The sequence below is a fragment of the Sorghum bicolor genome, chromosome 4 (assembly GCF_000003195.3).
Source record: "Sorghum bicolor cultivar BTx623 chromosome 4, Sorghum_bicolor_NCBIv3, whole genome shotgun sequence".
NCBI lineage: Eukaryota > Viridiplantae > Streptophyta > Magnoliopsida > Poales > Poaceae > Sorghum > Sorghum bicolor.
This window is the reverse complement of record NC_012873.2, coordinates 2,852,055-2,876,279: the sequence shown is the minus strand read 5'-3', so window position 1 is coordinate 2,876,279 and position 24,225 is coordinate 2,852,055. Positions and strand designations below refer to the sequence as shown.

At 39.5% G+C, this 24,225-nt stretch overlaps 2 protein-coding genes across 5 annotated transcripts; both read right to left on the bottom strand.

Annotated features, from left to right (window-relative positions):
• On the bottom strand, positions 1,325–5,723 carry LOC8062816 (dicarboxylate transporter 2, chloroplastic). Its single transcript, XM_002451469.2, has 5 exons — positions 4,860–5,723; positions 4,226–4,539; positions 3,142–3,590; positions 2,279–2,407; positions 1,325–1,864 (listed from the first exon to the last, which is right to left on the bottom strand). Exons 1-4 carry the CDS (start codon positions 5,670–5,672, stop codon positions 2,292–2,294), a joined length of 1,692 nt encoding a protein of 563 aa, XP_002451514.1. The 5' UTR covers positions 5,673–5,723; the 3' UTR covers positions 1,325–1,864; positions 2,279–2,291.
• On the bottom strand, positions 12,852–20,916 carry LOC8069947 (serine/threonine-protein kinase RIPK). 4 transcript variants are annotated; one of them, XM_021458146.1, is made up of 15 exons: positions 20,638–20,916; positions 20,338–20,369; positions 19,213–19,385; positions 18,857–19,112; positions 18,414–18,636; positions 18,184–18,304; positions 17,780–17,989; positions 16,374–16,604; positions 16,171–16,293; positions 15,220–15,273; positions 14,196–14,224; positions 13,778–13,843; positions 13,605–13,689; positions 13,398–13,484; positions 12,852–13,304 (listed from the first exon to the last, which is right to left on the bottom strand). In XM_021458146.1, exons 3-15 carry the CDS (start codon positions 19,369–19,371, stop codon positions 13,026–13,028), a joined length of 1,923 nt encoding a protein of 640 aa, XP_021313821.1. In that variant the 5' UTR covers positions 19,372–19,385; positions 20,338–20,369; positions 20,638–20,916; the 3' UTR covers positions 12,852–13,025. The 4 variants fall into 4 exon arrangements, with proteins under 4 accessions (XP_021313821.1, XP_002451512.2, XP_021313822.1 ...); XM_002451467.2 differs by lacking the exon at positions 20,338–20,369 and having other exon boundaries at positions 20,638–20,915; XM_021458147.1 differs by lacking the exon at positions 20,638–20,916 and having other exon boundaries at positions 20,338–20,610.

Below are 24,225 nucleotides of genomic sequence, written 5' to 3'. Positions count from 1 at the left end.
AGTTTATTTTTGTTCCTTTCATGTTCGAATGTCTTTCTAAATCCTTTGTATTAGTTGTTCTTCAATATTTTTACTTTTAAATATTTTAGTTTTTTGTTTCAATGTTCCTTTTGGTATTTTTTAGTTTATGTTTGCTTGTCAATTATAGCTTCATTTTTTAGCTATGTTGTCATCTTTTAGTTTTAGTTTATTTTTTTGCTATTTTATTTTTTGGTAATTTTATTTACAATAATATGTTTTTTCCCACTATATCTACTTCAGTTTGCAGCTATTTGTCAAATTCATTCCATTTTCTGGTTATAAATTTCAGTTTTGGTTTTTGGTAGCGTTTATTTTAGTTTTTAGTCTTGTTTTTTTAGTTTTAGTTTTCAGTCAAGTTTTTTTTTAATATTTTTTAAGTTTCAGTTTTCAGTCACCCTTTTAGGTTGAAATGTCTTTTAATGTATCTACAATATATGAGTTGTTGTAAGGCTATCTCCAACAGGAGACCCATTTGGGAACCCAAACCTAAAATGGGTCTCCAACACAATACCTATAGCCTCCAACAGAGTATCCATACAGAAGACCTATTTTGGGTATCAGGAGAGGCATAACCCAAATTTGGGTATCCTCTCTCCTCGAGACCCATTTGCAGAGAGTGTTGTCTTTTAGGTCTTGTTGTTGTTGGAGAAGACTAAAAATAGGTATGGAACCTTTTACCTGTAGCGCTACCCAAAGGACAAATGGGTGTTGTATTTTGGGTGACGATTGTTGGAGATAGTCTAAAAGGGTAGTCATTGCATACATAAGTTGCTAAAAAAGCACATACATGCTGATAGATTTGGTTGGGATTAGGGGTTCAACAAGTATTAGATTAGAGGTTGCGGCATGTATTAGGTTTAAGGGGTCGTAGATTGTGTTGTATAATAACTTGATCCCAATTGACAGCTTGTTTTATGCTTATTTTAATAATATACCTCTCAAGTTTTATGTAACAACTTGGAGTACCAACTTTAGCATTACATGGTAGTAACTCCTTAAATAAATCTCTTAGCACGTATTATACATAAATTGCTACTAAAATAAAACTATTTAAATGTGGTCTAGTTTTGTTCGTCTCGTTAGGTAGGAACACACCGGTACAAACAGAATTGAAAATAGATACACCATTTAAAAATTATAGAAATTAAAGTAAATTTTTTATTTTTTTTAAGGCTTTGTGAGCCTGACGTAAGGGAGATGGCGGCGGCGGCGGTTGACCAGCTCGAACGGATACTTGTGTCAGTCGAAAACGGACAGGGACGGACGGACAGAGGAGTGGAGTCAACGCTAAGAGCACTTAAAATGTAAGACTCTATTACAGAGTCCAAGATAATTAATTACATATTATTAAAGGTATTTTACTGATGTGATAGCATATTTATTTAAGAAAGAGATAAAAAAAATAAAACTCCAAGTCTTATTTAGACTCTAAGTCCACATTGTTCGAGATAATAAATAACTTTAGACTCTATGATAGAGTCTGCATTGTGAGTGCTCTAAGGCATCATGCGCGTAGAGATTGGTCGCGCTTTTCTCTACTATATTGTGACAGTCGCGCGTAAACCTGTAATTTACAAGGGTTTTAGGATAAATACTGAGCTTCCAAACAGCCCCCGAGCCCAGCTCCAACTCCGTGCAAGTGCAACTACCAGCAGCGCATTTTTCTTCCATTTCACATTTGCAAGACTTCCCTCTGACCGGGGAAACGGTTTTGGGAGTAACAATACAATGGCACCATCTCATCTCCCCAGAATCACATCTCAACTGAATTATCCAATTCAATGTTGTCCTGCCTCCACTTAATCCAGCTGCTGTCATCACTTCCAACACCACCGGTACGTTGCTGTCAGCAGCAAAAATTGTAGTAGCAAAATTAGATTGGCAAAAATAAGAAAAATAGAGATGAATCTTAGCACGGGTAATTCTCTTAAGTACTCAAACTCACTTAAAAAGAGAGGGCTGAAATTAGTTTTTTCCGCTCATACATAGCAGACATGTCCGGTGTGAATGTTTGGACATCCAGTAGGTCAAACTTTCGAGTTTAGAGCTGAAATTTTGTTGAGACCTTTCCTAAGGCGTCTATGGTTACAATTTTATAATTTTTGGATACCATTTGATAGGGGTTTTGATTTTTGTCCTAAGGTCGCTTTATACTATCCAGTTCAAACCAGACACGTTTTGTACGCACACCGAACAAGAAAAAAATTGCTGCACAAAGGAAAATTTTGCTCGACAAAAGAAAATTTGCTCAACTTACACGGCGCCTGCTGTCAGTAGAGCCCTAAAAATTTCCACCAAAAGGTCCCAATACCTCCCCAGATCAATGTGTTAATCAAGGTTGATATAAAACCAATCCTGAAAACATCAGGAAGGTCAAGATACCCAGCTGCAAAAGGAAAGCAACATGTTAATTGAGAAAGCAATCTCAAGGGACCGCATAGATAGAAAAGAAGGGACGCTCAAATGATAGAGCTTCTCATTCTACACAAAAACAATAAACAACAAAAAAACGTGAGGCCAAGAATAACCTGTTAGAGTGCACAGTTAGATTTAGACCCAAACAAATCTATTAACCGACGAAAACATAACCACCATAGAAGAAAATACACAAACAAGAATGACACCAAGGCACAATATTTTTTAATGAGGTTCGGTGATCTACCTACATCCTCGGGGCATGACTGTGGGTGCTCCTACGCACCAGTGTTTGGGTGATCTCACTCACCGTCGCCCAAACCAGCCGCCAAGTCGTCTCACGGATATAAGAGGATGACCATGGTGGATCCACAAGGGGGGGATAGGTGGGCTGCAGCCCCCCTATGAGCATGATTTTCTACCTTAATCACTGTTACTTAGCCTCAAAATCATCACTAATCTCTAACTTTAGCACTAAATCTTCATTGTTTAGCCTCCTCCCCTTTGTTCTTATCCTAGATCCGCCCCTGAGGGTGGCCTCATATTTATGATCGCATAGGACTTAGAGTTCGACTCCAACTCTATCTTAGCCTCTAATACAACACAAATCCAACCTAATCGAAACTGTACATGTATTTTGACACATATCTAACATAACCAATAAGGAAACTAGGTTCAGAACAGAAGCTGGACTAATGAAATTACCTCCAAAGTATACCGCTGCCTGCCCACTACTGTAGTGAGTTATTCCCCCAAACAAATCTGTGTTGAACGCCAAAGCAAGTGCTGAAAGCACACTAGGAACGCCTGCTGCTACATGCATAGCCAGGAATGCAGAGTACAAGGCTCCAACATGCCCAGTTTGACTTGCGAATAGATAATGGATCACAAGGTAGGAGGCCTGAAGAACACAAAATGCTGCAGGCCAACTCAATGAGAAAGACTGAAGCAGGTTAGCAATACAGCTTGACATCCAAGAAACAATCCCCAGGCTTGTGAGTTGTGCTGCCATCCCAACCAGAACTGAAAACCAAGCCAATGTATCCCATGCGGATTTCTCATTCAAGATATCAGCCCAGTCCAGCACACCAAGCAGGAGAAGAATGGAGAGCCCAAGCATTGCAGCCACAACACTAGACACACCAATAGCATCCCTGAACAGAAATTGCAACAGGTTACATATCCATCGTGACCTTTATTTTTAAAAATAAACATATCCATCATGACCATGGGACACAAAAAAGCACACCAGAGTACAATTTCTAGGGCACAATGCATAGATCTCATAAATAGTGTTCTAAAGCATTCTGCCTAATTTGTAGTAGCTACCAATATCTGAAATTAGGGATTAAAGATCTACGATGGGTCTCTCAAGTATTTAAACATGTAGTGATGGATATAGATGAATACGATCATCAGAGATAAATAAAAAGAAAACATGTGTCATCAATAACAGGATGCATATGGACCACCAAGTTTCGTTTCGTTCATATTAGAAGTGAGCAAGGAGCAAGGAAAGGCAAACAAAGAGTGGGAAACAGACTATATGAATGGGACAGTGCACTATGGCAACTTAAGGATGAGAGAATCAACCAATTATTTGCTTTCAGATTAATTGGATCATTCCAAGATAAGTGTAATGAGGCTTTCTGGAGCAGCTTGCGAAAGTCCATGCAGATCTTTTATTTATAAAAGAACCATATAGTAAAATAGGTGGCAGGCTGCAGGGGTGGTATTGAGATCACGAGTCAACATTATGAGATGATCTTCTTCAGACAGATAATCTTACCCAAAAATCCATAGCGCGACTGCAAGAATCATTGTGCCAATCATAGCCCATTCATTTTTAGTCACCGGACCCATCTGCTTCTGCTTCTCTGCAGCCAATGCCGGGGCCTCAGGGGTGTCCTTTATTTCAGGGGGAAAGATTTTGTATAGCAAGTATGGCGTTGCTAGGAGAGAAACAATAGCTGGCAAACTAGCAGCTTTAAACCATGTTACCCATGGATTTGCGATAATAACACCAAACTTTTCTGCTAGATTCAAGCACAACAGATTTTGTGCCCCAGCAGTCAGGAACAAAGCACTTGAGCTACTAGCTGCCTGTCAAGCAAAATAAAACATCAAGATGTATAACATACCAGAAGAAGTATATATGAACATTCACCAATCATGCGTACACAGAAACTGATCTAATAATATTCACCCCCAAGAACCACATTTCAACATTTGAAATTTTGCTAAGTTTGATTTTGAGGATTTTGGAGATCCTAGTAAGAGTCACATGCCAATGGTGGCGAATCCAACAGCCATGATTTTAATAAATTTAAAATCAAACAGCAAGTTCATCAATTGATATCTGACGAACTGCGCTACTTGATTACCTTTTTTTGTTTTGGGAAATAAAAACACTATTATGTTACCTGGAATTGCGACATGACCAGATATGTTCCGAGCTTCCGTGAAGACGGATGGTTGGGCTTGCTCCCAGCCGAGAGGGAGAGTGACTTGATGATGGGCAGGAAAATGCCCCCTGCCCTGGCGGCGGTGCTGGGCATGGCCGGCGCTATGCAGGCCTCGCCGAGGGCGAGCCCGTAGGACAGCCCCAGCGTGCTCTTGCCGAGCCACTTGACGAAGTAGGTGGCGACGCGGTCGCCGAGGCCCGTCTTGACGAAGCCGCGCGCGAAGAAGAAGGAGATGACGATGAGCCAGATGATCTCGTTGGTGAAGGCGGCGAAGGCGGCGGCGAAGGGGAGCGTGTGCGTGGCGACGGCGGCCGTGAGGCCGAGGAAAGCCCAGGCGCCGACGGGGAGCGGGCCCAGCACGAGCCCCGCGATGGTGGAGAGGAAGATGGAGAGCAGCTGCCACGCCCGCGGGCTCACCTCGGCGGGCCGCGGCGCCAGGAACCGCACGGCGAGGCCGACCGCGAGGGAGATGACGAGCGGCACGAGCTTCGCGCCCGAGGGCTTTGGCTCGGGGCTAGAATCAGCTGGCGCCGGGGAGGCGGGCACGAGCTTCGCGGCGCCGGAGGCGGCGGCGGCGAGAGGCTGCAGGAGGTCATGCCGAGGCGTGGGGCAGAGGCGATGATGGTGCGACGGGGAGAAGAAGAGGGAGGAGGAGGAGGAGGTGCGGGGGAGGCGGTGGAGGTAGAGGTGGCGGCGGCGGAGGTGGGCGGACGCCGGTGCCGGGAGAGACGACGGCCGGAGGGTGTCGGCGAGGCGGATGCTGCTCTCCATGGGCGCGGCCGCGGAAAGTGGCGAGTGGCTGGGTGTTGGTTCAAGTCCCCGGACGGGAGAGCGACCATTTTTGAAGCGCGTAATCGGGCGGAAAGTGGCGGGAGTGGCCGAGGATTGAAGAAGCAAAGTTAGAAAGCTTTTTGGGCTAACTTGACAGTGTCGATGCGTGTGGGTTACGATACAGATGAGATGAGCGGCAGGCACAGGCCTGGGCCGCTGGGCCGCCGTTGGTGCCTTGCATTGGGTGGTCCGTCGCACAAAGGGTATTGACTTGCCAATTACGGTACCACCAGACCATGTCCCCCCCCCCCCCGTGTGTGTGTGTGTGTGTGGCTGCCTTGATCAAATCATCCCATGGCGATCTGGTTCGAGTGGTGGTGAGGATATGAGCTATCTGGTAAGGTAAGTAAGCGAGAAGAAAAGCTATACACGAGAATATCTTCGCTATCAACATATAGCTTTGTTAACAACTACATGGCTGATCTTCTAGAGTGTCTAATAAGGCGGTGAAGGGTTCGATCCAGACCAGGTGACCGAAGTGGTTACCACCTCCAGCGGGATATGTATAAAGGTTAAATGTTGATGTGTAGCAATATATCTTCAAGAACTTGGGTCAAGCGTCTGTGGCAGCTGTTGCTCGTGATCAGGCAAGGAAGTTCTTGGGAGTTCCGGGTGTGGTTCTTTGGAGGTATTACTTATATTGAAACAGCCCGAGACGATTGCATATAGGGAAAGTTTAGCGTTGGCATCTGATCTAACGCTCCAAGTCCATCCGGTTTAGCTTCAGACAGTGCTAATGTCATACAAAGTCTTAAAGAAACGGGCATAGATCCATATTGTGTTTATATGGGTGCTGCAAAAGTAGATCAGGAGATATTGTATATGTTGCAATTGTTTCAGAGGCATATTACAACCGTATATTTCGAGTGTTTGAAATGTTTATGTTTCATCCGTGTTTTCTGAACATATGTTACAAGTGTGTTTATCGGGATATTGTATATGTTCACAAATATGTTGCATGTGTTTTATTTGAAATGTTGCGTATGTTTCAATGGGGTTCAAGTGTTTATAGGTGTTTTTTCAAGTATTTCAACTGTCTTCATAATATGTTGCAACTGTTGTATCTATAGATGATTCAGAAGTAGATTAGGTGTTGCATCTTTCCTCTCCGATCCACCTTCTGTTGCATTGTGTCTCGGTGCCGGCAAGGCATCCGTATGACACTGTGGCTGGGTCCATCTGAATTGTAGGCGCCATGCACCCATCCTTTCTTGTCGCTCAAACGCCACGGGCCCCATGTGGAGCCCGAAATGTAGTGCAGCACGCGGGCGTCTGTCCACACGTTCAGGCGCTAACACTATCGTTCTCTTTTTCCATGTAGACGCTGAAGACTGACGGGAATCTTTCCGTCCGAACGATCGGACAGAAACCACGGTCCGATGATTCCCGCCCAACCCACAACGCGAGCGCAAGGCAATTCCCGCCCAAGCCACGACCCACGCGGCGGGAAGCGACGAGCCAGGTAGGTAAGCTTCTCTTTTTTTTTTCTTTTTTATTATTCTTTCCATTTACTTTCTTTTCTTTTTTCTTTTTCTTTTTCTTTCCATGCTTCATTTATTTTTATTTTTATTTTCTTTTTGATTTCTGTGACTTTTTATTATTCTTTTCTTTTCTTTTTTCCTTTTCTTTTTCTTACTATTACTATTCTTTCCATGCATCAATTTTTTTACTTTTGTTTCATATGTATTCTTTCTTTTTTTCAATTTTCTTTTCACATTTGTTTTCTCTTCTCTTTCTTTTTTCTCTCTTTATTATTTTTTCATTGCTTCTATTTATTTTTTATTTTATTCTTTTTTGTTTTCTATGTTTTTATTTTTATTGTATTACGTTTTCTTTTTTTATTCTTTTCCTATTTATTTTTACTTTTTATTTTTCTTTTGATTTTTTGTTGTTTTTGCTTGCCTCTATTTATTCTACCTTTTCTTTTCTTTTTGAGTATTCTATGCTTTCATTCTTATTTTAATCTTTCTTTCTTTTTAATTTCCTTTTTTGGTTCTTATTTAAGTTAATCATTTATTTTATTTGTTCTATATATTCATCATTTGTTAATCATGTTTTTATCATTTTATTTTTCTTTATTTGTTTTCTTTTTAAAATATTTTTCTTTGATTCATGTTTTCTTGTCTTTTAGGTTTGTTTATTTATTTTTATGTGTTTATTATTATTATTATTATTTTCATACTTTTTATTTTTTTACTATTATTTTTATATATTTTTTCGATATTATATGTTATTTTCTATGTTTATATAGTATACATAATGCGATGTTTTTATGTTTACATGATATATATTTGATGTTCTATGATGCTTTTTTATGTTCATGTGGTATACATGTAATATTCTGTGATCTATTTTGCGATGTCTATGTAATATATATGGGATGTTCTTGCAGTATACATGTGATGTTCTACGATGTATTAGTGATGTTCACTTTAGTATACATGTGGTGTTCTATGATATATTTAGTGATGTTCGTTTAATATATATGTGATGTTCTATAATATATGTAGTGATGTTCTATGGTGTATTACTAATGTTCTATAATATATTTTTTTTCTTTTCTTCTTATTTTGTTTCTTTTTGTTTTCCTTTTCTTTTCCCCTCCTGATCGCTGTTGTTTAGTTTTCTTTTCTTTTCTTGATATTTTTTATTTTCTTTTCTTGGTATTTTTTCTTTTCTTTTTTATTTTTCTTTTTTCATATTCTATACCTTTTATATTTTTCTACTTCTTTCTTATTTGTTTACAATTATTTTCATTGTATATTTTTTTCTTTTCTTTTCTTTTATTTCTTTTTTCTTTTTTTATGTTCTATGTTGGATTTTTAATATTTTATATAGTTTATATGTGCTTTTTTTTATGTTCATGTGTTATATATGTCTTTTTTCATATTCTATACCTTTTATATTTTTCTACTTCTTTCTTATTTGTTTACAATTATTTTCATTGTTATATTTTTTTTCATTTATTTCTTTTCTTTTTCTTTTTTTATGTTCTATGTTGGATTTTTAATATTTTATATAGTTTATATGTGCTTTTTTTATGTTCATGTGTTATATATGTGTTTTTTTATATTCACGTGGTATATGTGTAATGTTCTATGATGTATTTTGTAATGTTCGCGTAATCTATATGTGATGTTCTTGTAGTATACATGTGATGTTTTATAGTGTTTTTTGTGATGTTCAAGTATACCCGTGATGTTTTATAGTGTATTTACTAATGTTCACATTTATAATATATTTAATAGTTTACTTACCCTAATGTTATACATATGATATTCTATAGTCTATTTTAGGATGTTTGAAAATTATCCACGTGATATTCTTTTTAATTTTCTCTATTGCGTTTTCTTACATTTTTGTTTTCATGCTTTGGTCTACATTTTATTTTTTTTATTTATGATATGCATTTATTTATTTGTTTTTTTACGCATCTAAAATTAGAACATTGTTTTTCTAAATTGAGAACATTTTTGTTTCAAAGACGGAACATTGTTTTCTAAATCTAGAACATCGTCTCTATTTAATAAAAAAAATTCTATCTTCATAAGACAAATGTTCGCCAATAAAATTTTATCTAAATATATTCATGTGAGATCTTGTTTTAAAGGATTTATTATAAGAAATCTAATGGTGTAATCAAAATTTAATTTGAATGTTTGATTTAGCATCTATAACTTTTTTTAGTTGGTAAAAACGTATGACGTCAGCACTACATGCATACTGGTGATCCGTGATCTGTTCCGCGCGTACCATCCTCTCGTGCGCCATAGTCTGGTGGGCGGGAAAGTGACTACGCGGGAAAATTTATCGGCCCACGATTGCCGTCCGAGCGGCCGGACGCTAAGACGCCCCGAAGACTGAGCGACTGGTTTCTACGTACTCTCGTCCATACTTGCATAACGTTGGTTTCTATGACATGACGTAGTATCTGGAGGACTTGAAATATTAACCTTTTTAACATGTATCTTTTTGTCCTCTCAATTATTATGTGCTTGCAGTATAAATTTTTATTGCTTGCATAATTGGGGCTATATCTATACTTGCCTAAGTGATTTCTATGCATATCAACGTTGGCAAATGAATAGGTTTAAAATAACCTATTTATTATTCTTCAAATTACATGTATCAAAGTTTTAGGTCGTTTTCCTTAACGAGCTGGCTCGTGAGCAGCAAATAAGGAGCATGTTCACTTGAGCTTATCTGCCAAATTTATCAACCATTCAGCAATATTTGTCGCTCACTATGAATTGATGAACAACATTTTTAACCAAACGAACAGGCTCTTAGGAGTACCATCGCTAGCTAGTGCTCATTAATGCTCATTAGTGACATTGTTAGAATCAATAGTATTCAGCACAGTAAAAGGGTTAGTGTGGGAGGTACCTGTGTGTTGATATGCAGCGCCGTGGTAGAGCGATGCATGCAGCATCTATCCATCACTGTTCTCCCATCCTTTGGGATTCTTGAGCTGGCTCTAGTTGCAACCGCCACTTTGCCACCTCTTTTTTTCCCTTTGCTTCTTTCTAACTGATGCTTCCCATTCTTATTGCTCTTCACTGCCAGAAAAAACTCTTCAGGCTCTGGATAGAGGCATTATCCACCAGGTCTTCTTCTTGAGTACTAAACCCTCTTTATTTCCATAGGTCCTGTTGATTTCCAACTCATGGAAGGTAAGGCTTTTTTAGAAAGGATGGCAAAAGCTTTGTCACGATTTCTATTAGGCCTTGTTTAGTTCTAAAATATTTTGCAAAATCGACACTGTAGCTTTTTCGTTTGTATTTGACAAATATTGTTCAATCATGGACTAACTAGGCTCAAAAGATTCGTCTCGTCAATTCCGACCAAACTGTGCAATTAGTTTTTATTTTTGTCTATATTTAATACTTCATGCATGTGTCTAAAGATTCGATGTGACGAAAAATCTGAAAAATTTTGCAAAATTTTTTGGGAACTAAACAAGGCCTTAGACGAAGAAAAGAAAAAAAAAAGGCAAGTGTACGCTTAGTTTTTTAAATGAAAACCGAACTCAAAAACCATACAACTTAGGAGAGTGTGTAAGTTCGAGGCCTACATTGCAATCTGTTATTGCTTTGTCAACAACTGAAGCAGAGTATATGGCTATTTCTGAGGCGTACAAGGAATTAATTTGGCTAAAAGGTCTGTGCGTTGAGCTGTGTAGAGTTGATTCTTGCATTAACTTATTCTGTGACAGTCAAAGTGCTATTTACCTTACCAAAGATCGGATGTTCATGAGAGAACTAAACATATTGACATCAAGTACCATTTTTGTTCATGATGTTATCGATGATGGTAAGTTAAAGGTATGTAAGATCAATACTCATGATAATCCTGCTGATATGATGACTAAACCTATTCCTATTGCTAAGTTTGAGCTATGCTCAAGCTTAGTTGGTTTAGTAGATTAGCCCAAGAGGCTATTTGGCGCCAGTGGTATTTTCTTGTTATGTTCAGGACGAAGGTGTTGATTTATGCTACAAGATGAATTTGTCTCAAGGTGGAGTCTATTGAATATGTTCCAAATTTAGTTGCATATTATAAAGGCCGTCTTCTGACGGAGCAAAGCAAAGCGACTTCCACGTTAAATCTTGTGTCTCCGCTGTGATTTGATCTTTTGGTCTTCGTCGTTTATCTACTGTCATTCACAACAATAAGCAACACTAGGTATCAACTTGTTGTTTAGTACCTTTTTCGTTGTCTATTTCTTCTTCCATGCATCGTAACTGTCGCCATGAGTAGAGTCTTGTTCTTTGTAAATCTTCGAATCTGATTTCTATATGTCAGTCCTGTCTCTCCCCTATCCCATTCATCCTTTCCCCTTGTTTGTCCTCAGTCCTTTTAGGGCTAGGAGGTCGACCCTTGGACTGGTGCTGCTCCAAACCCAAGCTTCTAAATATTTTATTAGACCAACAGGTTTACCTACAATCTTGGCTGTGTGCGATAGTAGAGGTCGGAACTTTTCCATTTACTAAAACAAGGTTTACCTGCCATCTGCTGTGGTTTGTGGTCTTTGTTGATCTTCGCTAAGCGACACTCTTTCTCTCTGCGCCAACCACCAGAAAGGCTCGCACCGCATGCACCTCTTATCCCCCGCATTCCTGGTCAGGTAGATAGAGAGATCTTGTCCACCCTGATTTCTACCAGAGCATCTCCAACATTTGGCAAAAAACACTTTGCATCCTTGAAAAATTAGCAAAAGGGGCAAAAATGCATCTCCAACAGTTTGGCAAACACATTTGGCAAATTGACACGCTTGGCAAATTCATGAGCCGCGCTGGTAGCTATCCGCCGCGCGGACTCGCTTGGCAACGCGCGATCCCTCTTCTTCTTTCCCTTTCCCGCACGGCAAGTGAAACTTCTGGCCCGTCGTCTTTCAGGTCGCTCTCGTTGTTCCTCCCAGACCGGCGTCGTTTGAAGGACCGTCGCGAGACCAGGTGCTCCAGCCGGAGATCTCGATCTGAAGGTGTGCCCCGCCGCACAGGAAAACTTTCCACTAGTGCACAGGAAACTTTCCACTGGTAAACAATAAACTTTCCACCGGTATACAAGAAACTTTCTATTAGCACACAAGAGGTTTTCCACCGGTCTACAGAAAACTTTCTCCTAGCGCACAGGTTCCTTTCCACCGGTATACAAGAAACTTTCTATTAGCGCACAAGAGGGTTTCCACCGGTCTTCTTGCGCGATCCGGTGGAAGGGAGAAGGAGAGTCTGTCGGTTGCAAACAGGTAACTATGGGCCCGTTTTTTACGTTTGTTAAGTCATTTTGGCAAACTATTGGAGATCATCAAATATTTGACTTGCCATCCTTTTTATCAACTTGTCAAAAGTCAAGATTTGCCAAACAGTTTTTGACAAACTGTTGGAGATGCTCAAGATTGGGAATCTCAATCTCAACACAAACAATTTGGTTGTTTGCTACTACTCTACTTAGCATTACACAGAATGTTGGCACCCATATGCTATGAGACGGACATGCATCAAGACAATATCTTAAGATATTTACTTGAGTTTATAGATATCACCATGTTGCGACTGACGAAATCTGATGTGTGAATTTGATAGAGCAAGTTCTAGTATGACATGCGAAATGCAAGTATTAACTACGCTTCCAGTCGATTTAGATCAATCCAGTAGAAATGTAGAATGATATGTTATCACTTTGGAATAGATTGTATTATCCATCATGTAAGTTTACACAAGTCCCCTCTCTAAAACTGCCAATTAAAGGTGACATCTCTAACCCTTTGACGGTAGGAATAGGAAGCCTTCCTCAGGCATCCTGTTTGGCGACTTTGGCCCGGCCCTTTTCAGCCAAAATTTCCCTTGCATCATCTGCTGTAGCTGCTATTGCTGGAGCGGCACGTCTACTTTCATGCTGGTGTTTCATTGGTTGCATCTCCGGCTGGTGAAGGAGGCCTTGCTGCATATACATGTGTTGCTGCTGGAGCAACAGCTGCTGTTGTTGGTGTAGCAGCACTGCAGCAGCAGCTGCTGCTGATATATTACTAGCTGCTGACTTTGAGATCGGTGTTTTCAATACCTCTATGTCCTGCAGAAAAAGGCAATATTTCAGTAAATGCAGATGATTATATTGACCTCTGAGATGAAGTATATATATTCATTTAGCCACAATCAAGATTACCCCAGGGAAGAGCATGCCAATCAGGCGGCCTACTTTTTCAGACCATTTTAGCAGCAAAGTTTGTGAAGGTAATATTATCACAGTACACTGAAACAGAGGACCAACTAGGCATTAGAATTGTACAAAATGTCTGCAAAGAATTAAATGACTGTAGATGAAAGATAGCTGAATAACACAGGTATCAAAAGATTAGAACCAATCACTGACCAGCTTTTTCTCTTGTAGTTGTCCAAGAAACCCATGCTGTTTTGAAACCCCGAATGTTAAAAAGTCTGCAACTTCACAATAATCTCTGCACAGAAAAGACATTGTTCACAACATTTCGCAAGTGTGATAATGCAACAAGATCGCATTAAAAAGGGCGAGCTTGAGATACAAACATGTCCATATGCTTCTCATCTATCATGCGACTAATCTCCATAATTTCTGGCCAGTCCGCTACATGTCTGCATATAGAAAGTAGAGTTTTCAATTTCCTACTTAGGAAGCACAATTCAATAATATCAGAAAAAGGGTCCCATTTGAAAAAGAATAATCCTCAACATTGTGCATGGCTCTTTAGTATATCTATTGAGTGCATCATGCACATCGTGCATGGCATAGTGGGTTACAAAACCCTCAACACGATATATACTATGAAAAATCTTATCACAAGTCATTTCTTTTAACACAAGGATAACACCAACGGCTAATGGCAAGATTACAGATCTCGATCAAAGTAATCAACAAACAATAATGCTAATGAAAAATGCAAATTCAATTAAATGCAAGGATTATTGCAATAATTCAAACACTTACATTTCAGGCATTGTTCCTCTCCTATAAGCCTGTCAGACATATGCTAATGTGAGAATTAATAAAAAGACAAATAATTCAATGAATATATGTGTTCATACTATGAATAGTAAAAGAACCTAGCAATGGAGAACACTAAATACAACCAAACTGAGGATTAGATTCAAGTTTTGAAGGTGGAAAATAACCATGACTGAAAATTTGCACTGGCAGCAATTGATGCAACCCATGTTTTAACGGCCTTAATTTTTCTACCTCAACTTTAAGAAATCATGATTGAGCGTTTAGGAGTTTCTTGGAAGCTAATTTATCTCCATTAATGGTCTAGCAAGTTAATGTGTCAAAGATAACACAAGATTTAGTTATACAAATTAAGAAGTGGGTCGGTCTATGTTTCTAACTGTAAGGACTCTTGCCCCTTGTGTTTCTTCTCAATATAATTATTATATAAGGGACTTGCTAAGATTCAGGTGCCTGAATGTTAGCTTCCTTTCATGCAATGGTTATTGTATATATTTTATATTAAAATTGTAGCTTTAGTCAGTTACAATTTCTGTAGGCGTAATCTGTAATTTTTTGTTCGAAGAATAAAAATACATGTTAAACAAAATCATAAAACCTATAAAATCTGACATCTGCTGACACAGAGACAATTAACAATATAATCATTTCTATAGTTGGATAAGGACAAAAATTTGGTATGTTATGACACAAAGACAAGTAATGAATCACAAAAGTAATAATTTACTTATACTAGTTAGTTGTACAAAAGTGTTGACTCAAATCACCTTAAAATTCAGGCACCTGAAATATAGCTTGCCTGTTCAATAGAAAAATAGCCATGCAAGCTTTTTTTAAGGAAAAAGTTATTTTCTTTCAATTTCATACAAGCATACATAGAGCAAAGAAATGTCAAATCATTCAATTAGCTAGTAACATTGCAGCTTAAAAAAAGATAGTGGAATCCTTTTTTTTACAAAATATTGCATAATGTTTTGGGAGTGAAATAATGCAAAAAAGTACTTACTTCGAGATGACAAATGTGAACACGTTCTCCTCTCCTTCGCCCAGATAAAGTTCCCTAACATATGATAAACATTTGTTCAAAACCTCTATGACCAATGTACAAAATAACCTATGCAATATAAGAGCATCTCCACGAGTACCTAATAATTCATTTCAAAAAAACATGGCATTTTCCAAATCCTAAAGAAATATTGGGAGGAATAGATAAGACCATCTCCAAGGGTTTCCAATATAATTCACTCCTAAAAAATATAAAAGACAATTTTATATTTGAAATCCTATACTATTTCTAAATTATTTCAACCACTTTTATATATTCTTTCTCTTATCCATTTGCATTAAGAACTCTTTCCTACTCTTTATTATTTTTCACACCCTTTCGCATTTAGATTGTGAGACCGATATGCGCACGGTAGATGCGCAGATCTTTACGCGCGTTGGCTGATTTCTTTTCCAAGTGCTAAAAGATTGAAATGTGGTATTGAAAACTCTTGGAGATGGATTTTTTCTATTCTTGCCAAAAATCCTAGATTAGAAGTCTTTATTGGGAACTCTTGGAGATACTCTTATACCCTATATATCCAGTAACATGGCAAGCAGGCCCTAATAAGGCTCGTATTAGTCAAGTGTTGTGCACTTCTCTTACGATTTACGGAGTAGTACTGAGTTTTAAAAATCTGTCTGCCCATTTCTAAGTTGTCACTGCCACGGAGCAGGCACGTCACTACCAAAATAGTGAAGTTATCCTAGTGTTTTTAATTAATAATAAAATACTACCACTAGTCATAGTACTAGAAAATTCTCACTAAGGGACATTTAGTAGGAAAAGTTTATACTAAATTTTGAATGCTAAAATACTAAGAAAAACTCATATCACTAGGAGAAGTTGAAAATTGTGATTGTGCGCTGATTGTGTATACGCAAACGCTAAAATACAAGAGGAAATCCTTACCTGCCAAATTTTGACATAGTTTGGTGGCTGCTGTTGGGCATGGGGATGCTGCCCAATAGGCATATTCATGGAAGACTTGTTAGTCAAATCAATGGAATTCAATTCTGTGTTTGACATGTGAACCTGTATGGTTGCCCATGTTAGACAGTCCCATCGAGCCATCGAGGTGGTCCTCCTAAAGAAGTTGAGTTCGTCAGGCTGACCTGTGGCAGATTGTTGAGGCTACCATGACTACCAGTTCGTACTGGCAGTTGAACAGGATTTTTTACAGGTTTGTGTTCTTGCACAGTATCATTTGCAAAATTTGCTTCTTGTGGAATAAGATATGGTGATGAAGTTTGCAGTGCTGATACTCCTTCAGAAGCCACATTTGAAATAGGTGTTATGTGCGATAAAGCAGGTGCAGAAACATTGGGCGATATCATTACTGGTTCCTAAAAATAATAATTGCAAAGTAATTATTAGAATGAAAAAACAAACAGGAGGAATTACGAGAAGTATACATAAAAAGTGATAGTATTTATGATGCAAAAAATAGTATAAATAGATCAAATCATTAAATTTATTTTTATAGTAATACATGTTAGGAGACACAAAGTTGATTCCATTTTCTATAATTATATAGTCAAACTAAAAAATGTTTGACTTAGTTCAAACCTATAATTATACTCTTTTTAGGGCAAAGGGTGTTAGGTGTAGGCTGCAGGGGTTGATCCGGGGGTCAAGGTGTGGTTTTTGCAGCAGTGTTGATAAAGGCAACTAGCGTAAAAATTTGAAATTACACTTGGTTATCCTATTAAGTAAAGATTACCAAAACTAGGCAGAATAGTACACATTACAACTATCACAAAACTACACTTTCCGTTCATTGTTGAAGAAACCTACTCAAATTACTTTAACCATGCATTGTATGTGGTAAAAATTTACATATATAGTTGTCAAAGCAGTAAGACACTGTAGATAGAAACTTCATTCCACAGTGCATAATTTCTTGTACTGGGTCACTAATAAATGGAGGGAAATAACTTTCTACTCTTTCTCCCAATCTCCATCCACATCTGCCTTTCTCCACCCACAGCTCTCTCACGCATTATGTCGTGGCTACCGCCCTAAATCCCTGCTATGATTACTATTGACTGGCGTACTTCTTCCGAAACCTTGGAACTCTAATTAGGCGTACCTCTTCTGGCGTGGCACATGTACGAGAAGAGGTCGTGCACTTGGCTAGCGCACGACCTGTCAGTCATTTAGGTTGTTATCAGATAGAGTTTTGCAAAATCACATATGTAGTTATTTTGTATTTAATTTTCAGAAAGGTTCATTTCTTTTATCCTGTATTAAATTTTATCTAATTTATTAGTCTCTAAATGCCAGAATACCAAGTACTTAAAAAATAACTAAGACAGGGCTTTTGGCACCTTAGGTTCACCTTGCTCTAGCTCGGTAGAACCTTTTTTAGTATTCTTTTTTTTTTGAAACCTTTTTTAGTATTCTTAATAACTAATCATTTTCACTTATCCGCCAACTCGAAGAACAATAATAGCGGAAATGGTAAGCTCAAAAAATGATGTTCATGAGAGCACGCTACTATGTGCCAGAGTAAACTTACATGTGTCACCGGCGAAGTACTGATGCCATTTAAAATAAAACCGCACCTACTTTCCATTTCATCAAGCTTCTGAAGTATACACCGTGTAGTTTTTCTCTTCCTTGGGTCGGAGTCAATGCATTGTAAGCCTATTTCAGCGCATACTCGTACCTGTTCCAACCGTGTGTCTCCTTGTGATGTCCCAAACCTACCACTCCAACTTTCAAGTACCTAATAATCGAAAATGTGATCATGAGTTAGGGTCAAATAAAGAACTAGCACTGTAATAATCAATTCAAGAAAAGATAGAAAATCAGAAAAATATTATAAAACTGGCTCAGGGGAAAAAAGACAAACAAAAAGGGTGTGTGTGGGGTGGGGGTGGTGGATATCATAATTGTCAACTTTATATACTTAATTCTTACATTCTTGATCTCAAAGTACCCCTTCCGTCCTGTCAACATCTCTATGATTATAACCCCAAGACTGTATATGTCTAACTCTGATCTTATTTCTCGTCCATAGAATTCTGGTGCCAAATATCCCCTGCAAAGAAAATTTTATGGTACGAGCAATAATTCAAGAGCAAAAAGAAGGCAGCATTGATCGTGCCTGGCAAAAACAGATGTGCTATGGGGACCCTTAGGTAACTTACGTTGTTCCAACTAGATTTGAAGCTATAGCATGGCTTTGGTTTTCATCAAAGCGCCTTGAGAGACCAAAATCAGCAATTTTCGGCACCATGTTGTGATCAATTAATACATTTGCAGGTTTGAGATCCAAATGCAGAATTTTGTTCTGGTGAAGATAATGCAAACCCTCACAAATTCCCTTGATTAATTGGTAGCGTATACTCCATTCGGGTCCTTGGGATGCATCTGCAAATTGAGATTCCAGTTTTAATGTTTGTAAATAGGTAACTGAAGTCCTTTTTAGGATTATTAGTAGTTTATTTATACATTAATAAAAAAGGAAAAGATAAATGGAATGAGATTGTAACTTCTTTAATCCTGGATGCAAAAGTCAAAGTGCAAAAGCATCCAACATTTTTGTGGTTTATGGATTTTTCCAATATAAATAAGATGTAGAGAAACATACCAGCGATATACCGTTCAAGATTCCCATTTGGCACAAACTCAAAGCAGAGCAACCTTTCCCGTTCGTCTGCCATGACCATCTTGCCCGCGTAGTTAGAGATTTTCCCTTGTGTATCAGCACAATATCCCAGGAAACGCACTATATTCTTGTGCCTTACCGTCATCAGACAACTAACCTCTTTTTTGAAATTCTTCTCGTCCAGATCAAGCGCTTGTGACAGTTTCTTCACGGCTACTTCCCCGTTCTGAAGTTTTGCCTGCAGTGGCAAGCAAGGGCATTGCCTTGTGAGCATGCACATAAGTTCTGAGATCAATCGAAACTGAGATTCAGGGCAGTATATAGATTTATATATTTACCTTGTACACAACTGCAAAGCCACCACTACCAACTCGATTATCGTCAGAGAAACCATTTGTGATACTTTTTAGAAGTGATAGCGGCAAGTCTGTAGGTTTTGCACTTGCATCAAGTAGCATGCGTTCCAAGAGATTGTGCTTAGTAGCTTCGAAATCCATTTGTAATCACGTATCTGTAAATGTACCATTCAAACAAGAGCCAGGATTGATATGCTGACTATAAAGTTGTAGTTTTGTGGTAACCAACAACAAAATAGTTGTACTTTTCTTTATTTACTTAAATTAAGTATGGTTCTTGTGTAGTTAGACTCATTCTATGGATGTAAACCAACCAAGCTTGAGCGAGCCTGTCACCTCGAGGTCGAGGCAAGGCTGAAATTTATACACTGTCGGAGCCAAAATTTTAAACTTGGGTATTCCCACCTTCCAAGCAAAAAACCTTCTCCTTATCAATCACTGCAGCAAACTTCTCAACAGTTGATGCTTTAGGAACTGTCTCTCTCTTGAGCCATATTGTTAAAACTAGTCATAGAACAAACAATTTTTAGTAATCTTCGTTCTCATGTGCCAATTTCTAAATCCTCTTTCGCAAAAGCATCTTCATCAGCATTAATTTTGTGCTTGAACAAATAGCAAATAAAACAGAACGCAGCATCTTGACCATCTTCTTCCACACTATATTCAAGCCATCTAACTTCATCAAACTAAAAACTAGCCATGAAGCGTCGAGGCTTACCTCCGATTATCCCTTATCGGAAAATTTGTTTACTACAATCACTAGCTAATAGCAATATAACACTATAAATAAAAAGCCAACTGAATCATAGATCTTTATATCTTTTTGAATACCTAACTACTATAGAATTTCTTTCATGCCTTTATTCACAATACAATAATTCCAATCTCAATCATGTGCTTTGCCGAGGAGAGCACTCGCTACCCGATCCCCTAAGCTAATGTAGTTCCCAGGTTGCCTACTAGATATCATTTAGGGCCCGTGTAAGAAGCCGAGGAAAGAAATAATTGATAGTTGCCAAAACCACGTAAAGAAATGAGAATTCACATATTTCAATTCAACAAATTCTGATTGTTTCATTATCAAATGCAAGGATCCATGGGACGAACCAAGAGAAGGCGAGAAGGTAAACCATAGACCCCTGAAGCCAAGCAAAAGAAAAAGAAGACAAGTGAGCCGACTGAAGAAGCGGAAAAGTGGAAATTCCTAAACATTGATTGAGGGTAGAAGAAGGGAAAGGGAGATGAGTGTGAGGGATCCCTTTTCACCATTATTAGTGATTTCTTTTTCCATTAGACCTGCTAGCTCTTGAAAAAGCAATGGAACATGCAAATGGGCAGCAACGTACTCTTCTTTCACGCTAGGGATGCCGGTGATCTAGTGTTTAAACTGAATGACTGAATCCTCACCGAATCACTGAATCCGGTGTACTGGCTGCCGGGGCGCCGCCGCTCAGCCCGTCCGGCCTCCCCTGACTCGGGTCCTGGCTGCCGCCGGCCCGCCGCGGTGTCGTCCCTCGGGCCCTGGGCCCAGGGCAGTCAGCCGCCTAGGCACGAAGGCGCCCAGCTGCCAGGAGCCGCGCCACCGCCGGCGCTCGCGCCAGGTTATTAGGATCCAAGCAAGCTAAGTGTTTGCCGTTTGACCTGGGAGGAGAGTGTTTGGAAACTTTTGGATCGCAGCCTCGGCTATATCATACGCAGATTCAACGTTCGTCACGGCGTAACTTTCTCATGTACATATACAATGGCCTTGTTTAGTTCACCCCAAAAACCAAAAAGTTTTCAAGATTCCCCGTCACATCGAATCTTGTGGCACATGCATTAAACATTAAATATAGACGAAAATAAAAACTAATTACACAGTTTAGCTGTAAATCACAAGACGAATCTTTTGATCCTAGTTAGTCTATAATTAGATAATATTGGTCACAAACAAACGAAAGTGCTACAGTTCCGAAAAGTTTTCACTTTTCGGAACTAAACAAGGCCAATATACACAAGTCAGCTTTCCTACATCTCGGAAATGCGGATATATAATTAAACAAGTTGGCATTGCTTCTCACGTTCTTGTCATCCTGACAAGGTTAAATTGAATGATCGGGAATGGTATATGTAATGTAACACATGGTAGCACATGGTAGGTCTTGGTGGGCAAGAGCGCAGGAGCCGGGCGCATCTCATCATCATGCAACTCTATCCTACTCGAGCGCCCCGCTCTGCCAGCTTTGTGTGCCTAGCCGGAGCATCTCAGCATCTTACAGACGTCCAATAGGCGCGTCGTTGTTCCTTTGACTAATAAGCCATGACAGAAAGTATTGTTATAAAAGAAAAATATCACTTAATGATTAATAAATTGAGCTGATAAGCTTAAACGAACAAGCAAATTTGGTTGATAAGTTTTCATGCCGGCGCAAGCCAATTAGCCATGGTCGAGCTCGAGAGCGACTCCAGATCATCCCAGCCCAGCACGCACGGCGTTTTTTGCACTCCGCGACACAGGCCTTGTTTACTTCCACCTAAAAACGCAAAGTTTTTTAAGATTCCCCGTCACATCGAATCTTTAGATGCATGCATGGAGTATTAAATATAGATGAAAATAAAAACTAATTGTACAGTTTGGTCAGAATTGACGAGACGAATCTTTTGAGCCTATAGAAGGACAAATCACAATTTTTTTCTAAGCAAAGTACAATCACATATCATAGATCGAAAGGAGAAGCCTACCCGACAGTGCCGCCGCTGCCATGGCCGACACGAGGGTGCGATCATGGACGCCGTCGAGGGCTGCGCTGAGGGAGACGCATTGGGGAGGGAGGCGTGGGCGCGACGACGCATGGGTGTGCACCAGTGCGTGGGCATGGCAGCAGGGGTGCGCGGGCATGGCAGCTGAGGTGCGCGTCAGGGGCAGGGCAGGCGTTGGGAGGAAAGGAGGGGAGGAAGAGGAAGAGAGTGAGAGAGGAATGAGGTGTGGGCCCCAAAGTCATAGACATAGAAAAAATCATGTGTTAAAATGCTAAAAAACACATAGGTGTTGGTTAACATTCCTGTGTGTTTGTTTGCCCGTCATGACATGCCACCACCAACATAAGGCTGCCACACCTTTTTAGGGCAGCCCCAACGCAAGCTAATAAGAGTATTAGCCTCACATAAAAGTAATATGCCATCTAGACTAAGCTACAACCAAAGATGTTATTGCTACAACGCAAGCCACAACAGATCCTAATCTTGTAGGATCCATACTCTATAGCCTATTCCATATTTTAGGCCTTGTTTAGTTCACCTCAAAAATCAAAAAGTTTTCAAGATTTTCCATCACATCGAATCTTGCGACACATGCATGAAGTATTAAATATAGACGAAAACAAAAACTAATTGCATAGTTTACCTGTAAATCGCTTTTGATCCTAGTTAGTCCATGATTGGAAAATTTTTGCCACAAACAAACGAAAGTGCTGCAGTAGCGAAATCCAAAAAGTTTTCCCATCTAAACAAGGCCTTAATTGTATACGAGATGTGGTCCTAAGCAAACAGACGTCATCTTGAAGTTGCTCCTTCTTTACAACGCATGTTGAGTAGGTGCCTCCATCTTTTATCAGACGGAACCACCGTAGCCTCTGCAGGCATCTCTGGCCCCTGCGAGGCTGTTGTTGAATGTGACATAACCACTTGATGCTTATATGGATGTTGGGGCAGCACTCTAGCCTGGTGTGTTGTAGAAGGCCTTAGCACAACTGTCTGGGTTTGTTAGGGCAGCCCCTATGCAGGCTAACAAGAGTAATGATCTTAGCTAAAAGTTGTGTTACACGTAGGCAACAAAGATTTAAGCAGCTAAAGTTTTCTAAGGCAGCTAAAAGTTGTGTTATATGTAGGCAACATTGTTTGTTTGGTTGATAAGCCGTGGTAGAAAATATTGTTGACTGATTTGTTATGAGAAAAAAAAACACTGTTGAATAACTGGCTGATTAAATTGATAAGCTCAAGCGAACAAGCTATAATGCTTTACTTTCTCATAAGTGTCGTCACTTTGTCCTCTCTTCTAAAAAGCCGCATTTACTTTTATTGCAAAAAACATCAACTTGACTTCAATCCTGCAACGCGGGTGGGAATGAGTGCTTCTAATTCGTGTCAGGTAAAGCTAATGTATCCTCGGCAGGCTTCTCTGAACCTCTGCAGAGCTACCATCGTTGTTGATTTGGCCACCAAATACTGATGTTTTATCTATATTTAGTGCTCTGCGTATATCTAAATATTCGATATGACGAAAATATTGAAAATTTTTAGAAACTAAACAAGGCCTGAGCTACCTGTTTGGGCAAACTTTTCATTATTTCTGTCAGCAGGACAAGGTGAGGCTAGATGAGATACCGGCGATCGCTTCGGTCTGCCCTATACTTTGCTGATGTGAGCGTGATGCCCCTCCTCCCCCTCGAACGTTTTGTTGTTTTGATGGTAGTTGTCTCTAGCGAATGTTTTGCCGCTGTTGTCGTATTTGCATTCTTGGTAGATACTTTGCCGTCGAAGTCGAGCTTGCTTTGTTGACTCTTCGGTTTCACTACACTAGTGACTACCAGTCTACCAATGTGTTGTATTATATATTAGACTCGGTCGGTTGGGTAGTGAGGTGGAGGGTCTCCCTCCTTGAGTTTTCTTGCTGTTTGTTTATGCATGTGAGATTTTGTTTGTAATCTAAGAATTATTTGTGAGTTCTATATATCGTCTTCGTAACATCTAGTTACCTTTCTGTTTAACCAAAAATGGAATGAACACCCGGCGGAGAAAAAAAAACTGGAAACCAAACGCGTCTCAGTAAAAATGGACCCCAGATTTCTATTAGGCCCCGGCCCAGTACCACCGCATCCGCATGGCCGGTGTCTGTTTCTGCCTGGGCCTTGACAGGAGTATACGTACACTGACAGCGTGGCCCATTCGCCAGACCAAACCGCACCGCGACGCACGTGCGCCAGTTTGCCACACCACAGGGCACTGCCCACTGTTCAC

Excerpts from the sequence above, each read along its gene's own strand:
- LOC8062816 (XM_002451469.2), bottom strand. The coding sequence starts at position 5,672 with ATGGAGAGCAGCATCCGCCTCGCCGACACCCTCCGGCCGTCGTCTCTC. Across the intron at positions 4,540-4,859 it reads TGGTCATGTCGCAATTCCAG|GCAGCTAGTAGCTCAAGTGC; the intron begins GTAACATAATAG and ends TTTGCTTGACAG. Across the intron at positions 3,591-4,225 it reads GTCGCGCTATGGATTTTTGG|GGATGCTATTGGTGTGTCTA; the intron begins GTAAGATTATCT and ends ATTTCTGTTCAG.
- LOC8069947 (XM_021458146.1), bottom strand. The coding sequence starts at position 19,371 with ATGGATTTCGAAGCTACTAAGCACAATCTCTTGGAACGCATGCTACTT. Across the intron at positions 18,637-18,856 it reads TCTTGAACGGTATATCGCTG|ATGCATCCCAAGGACCCGAA; the intron begins GTATGTTTCTCT and ends CTCAATTTGCAG. Across the intron at positions 18,305-18,413 it reads TCAAATCTAGTTGGAACAAC|GGGATATTTGGCACCAGAAT; the intron begins GTAAGTTACCTA and ends TTTTCTTTGCAG.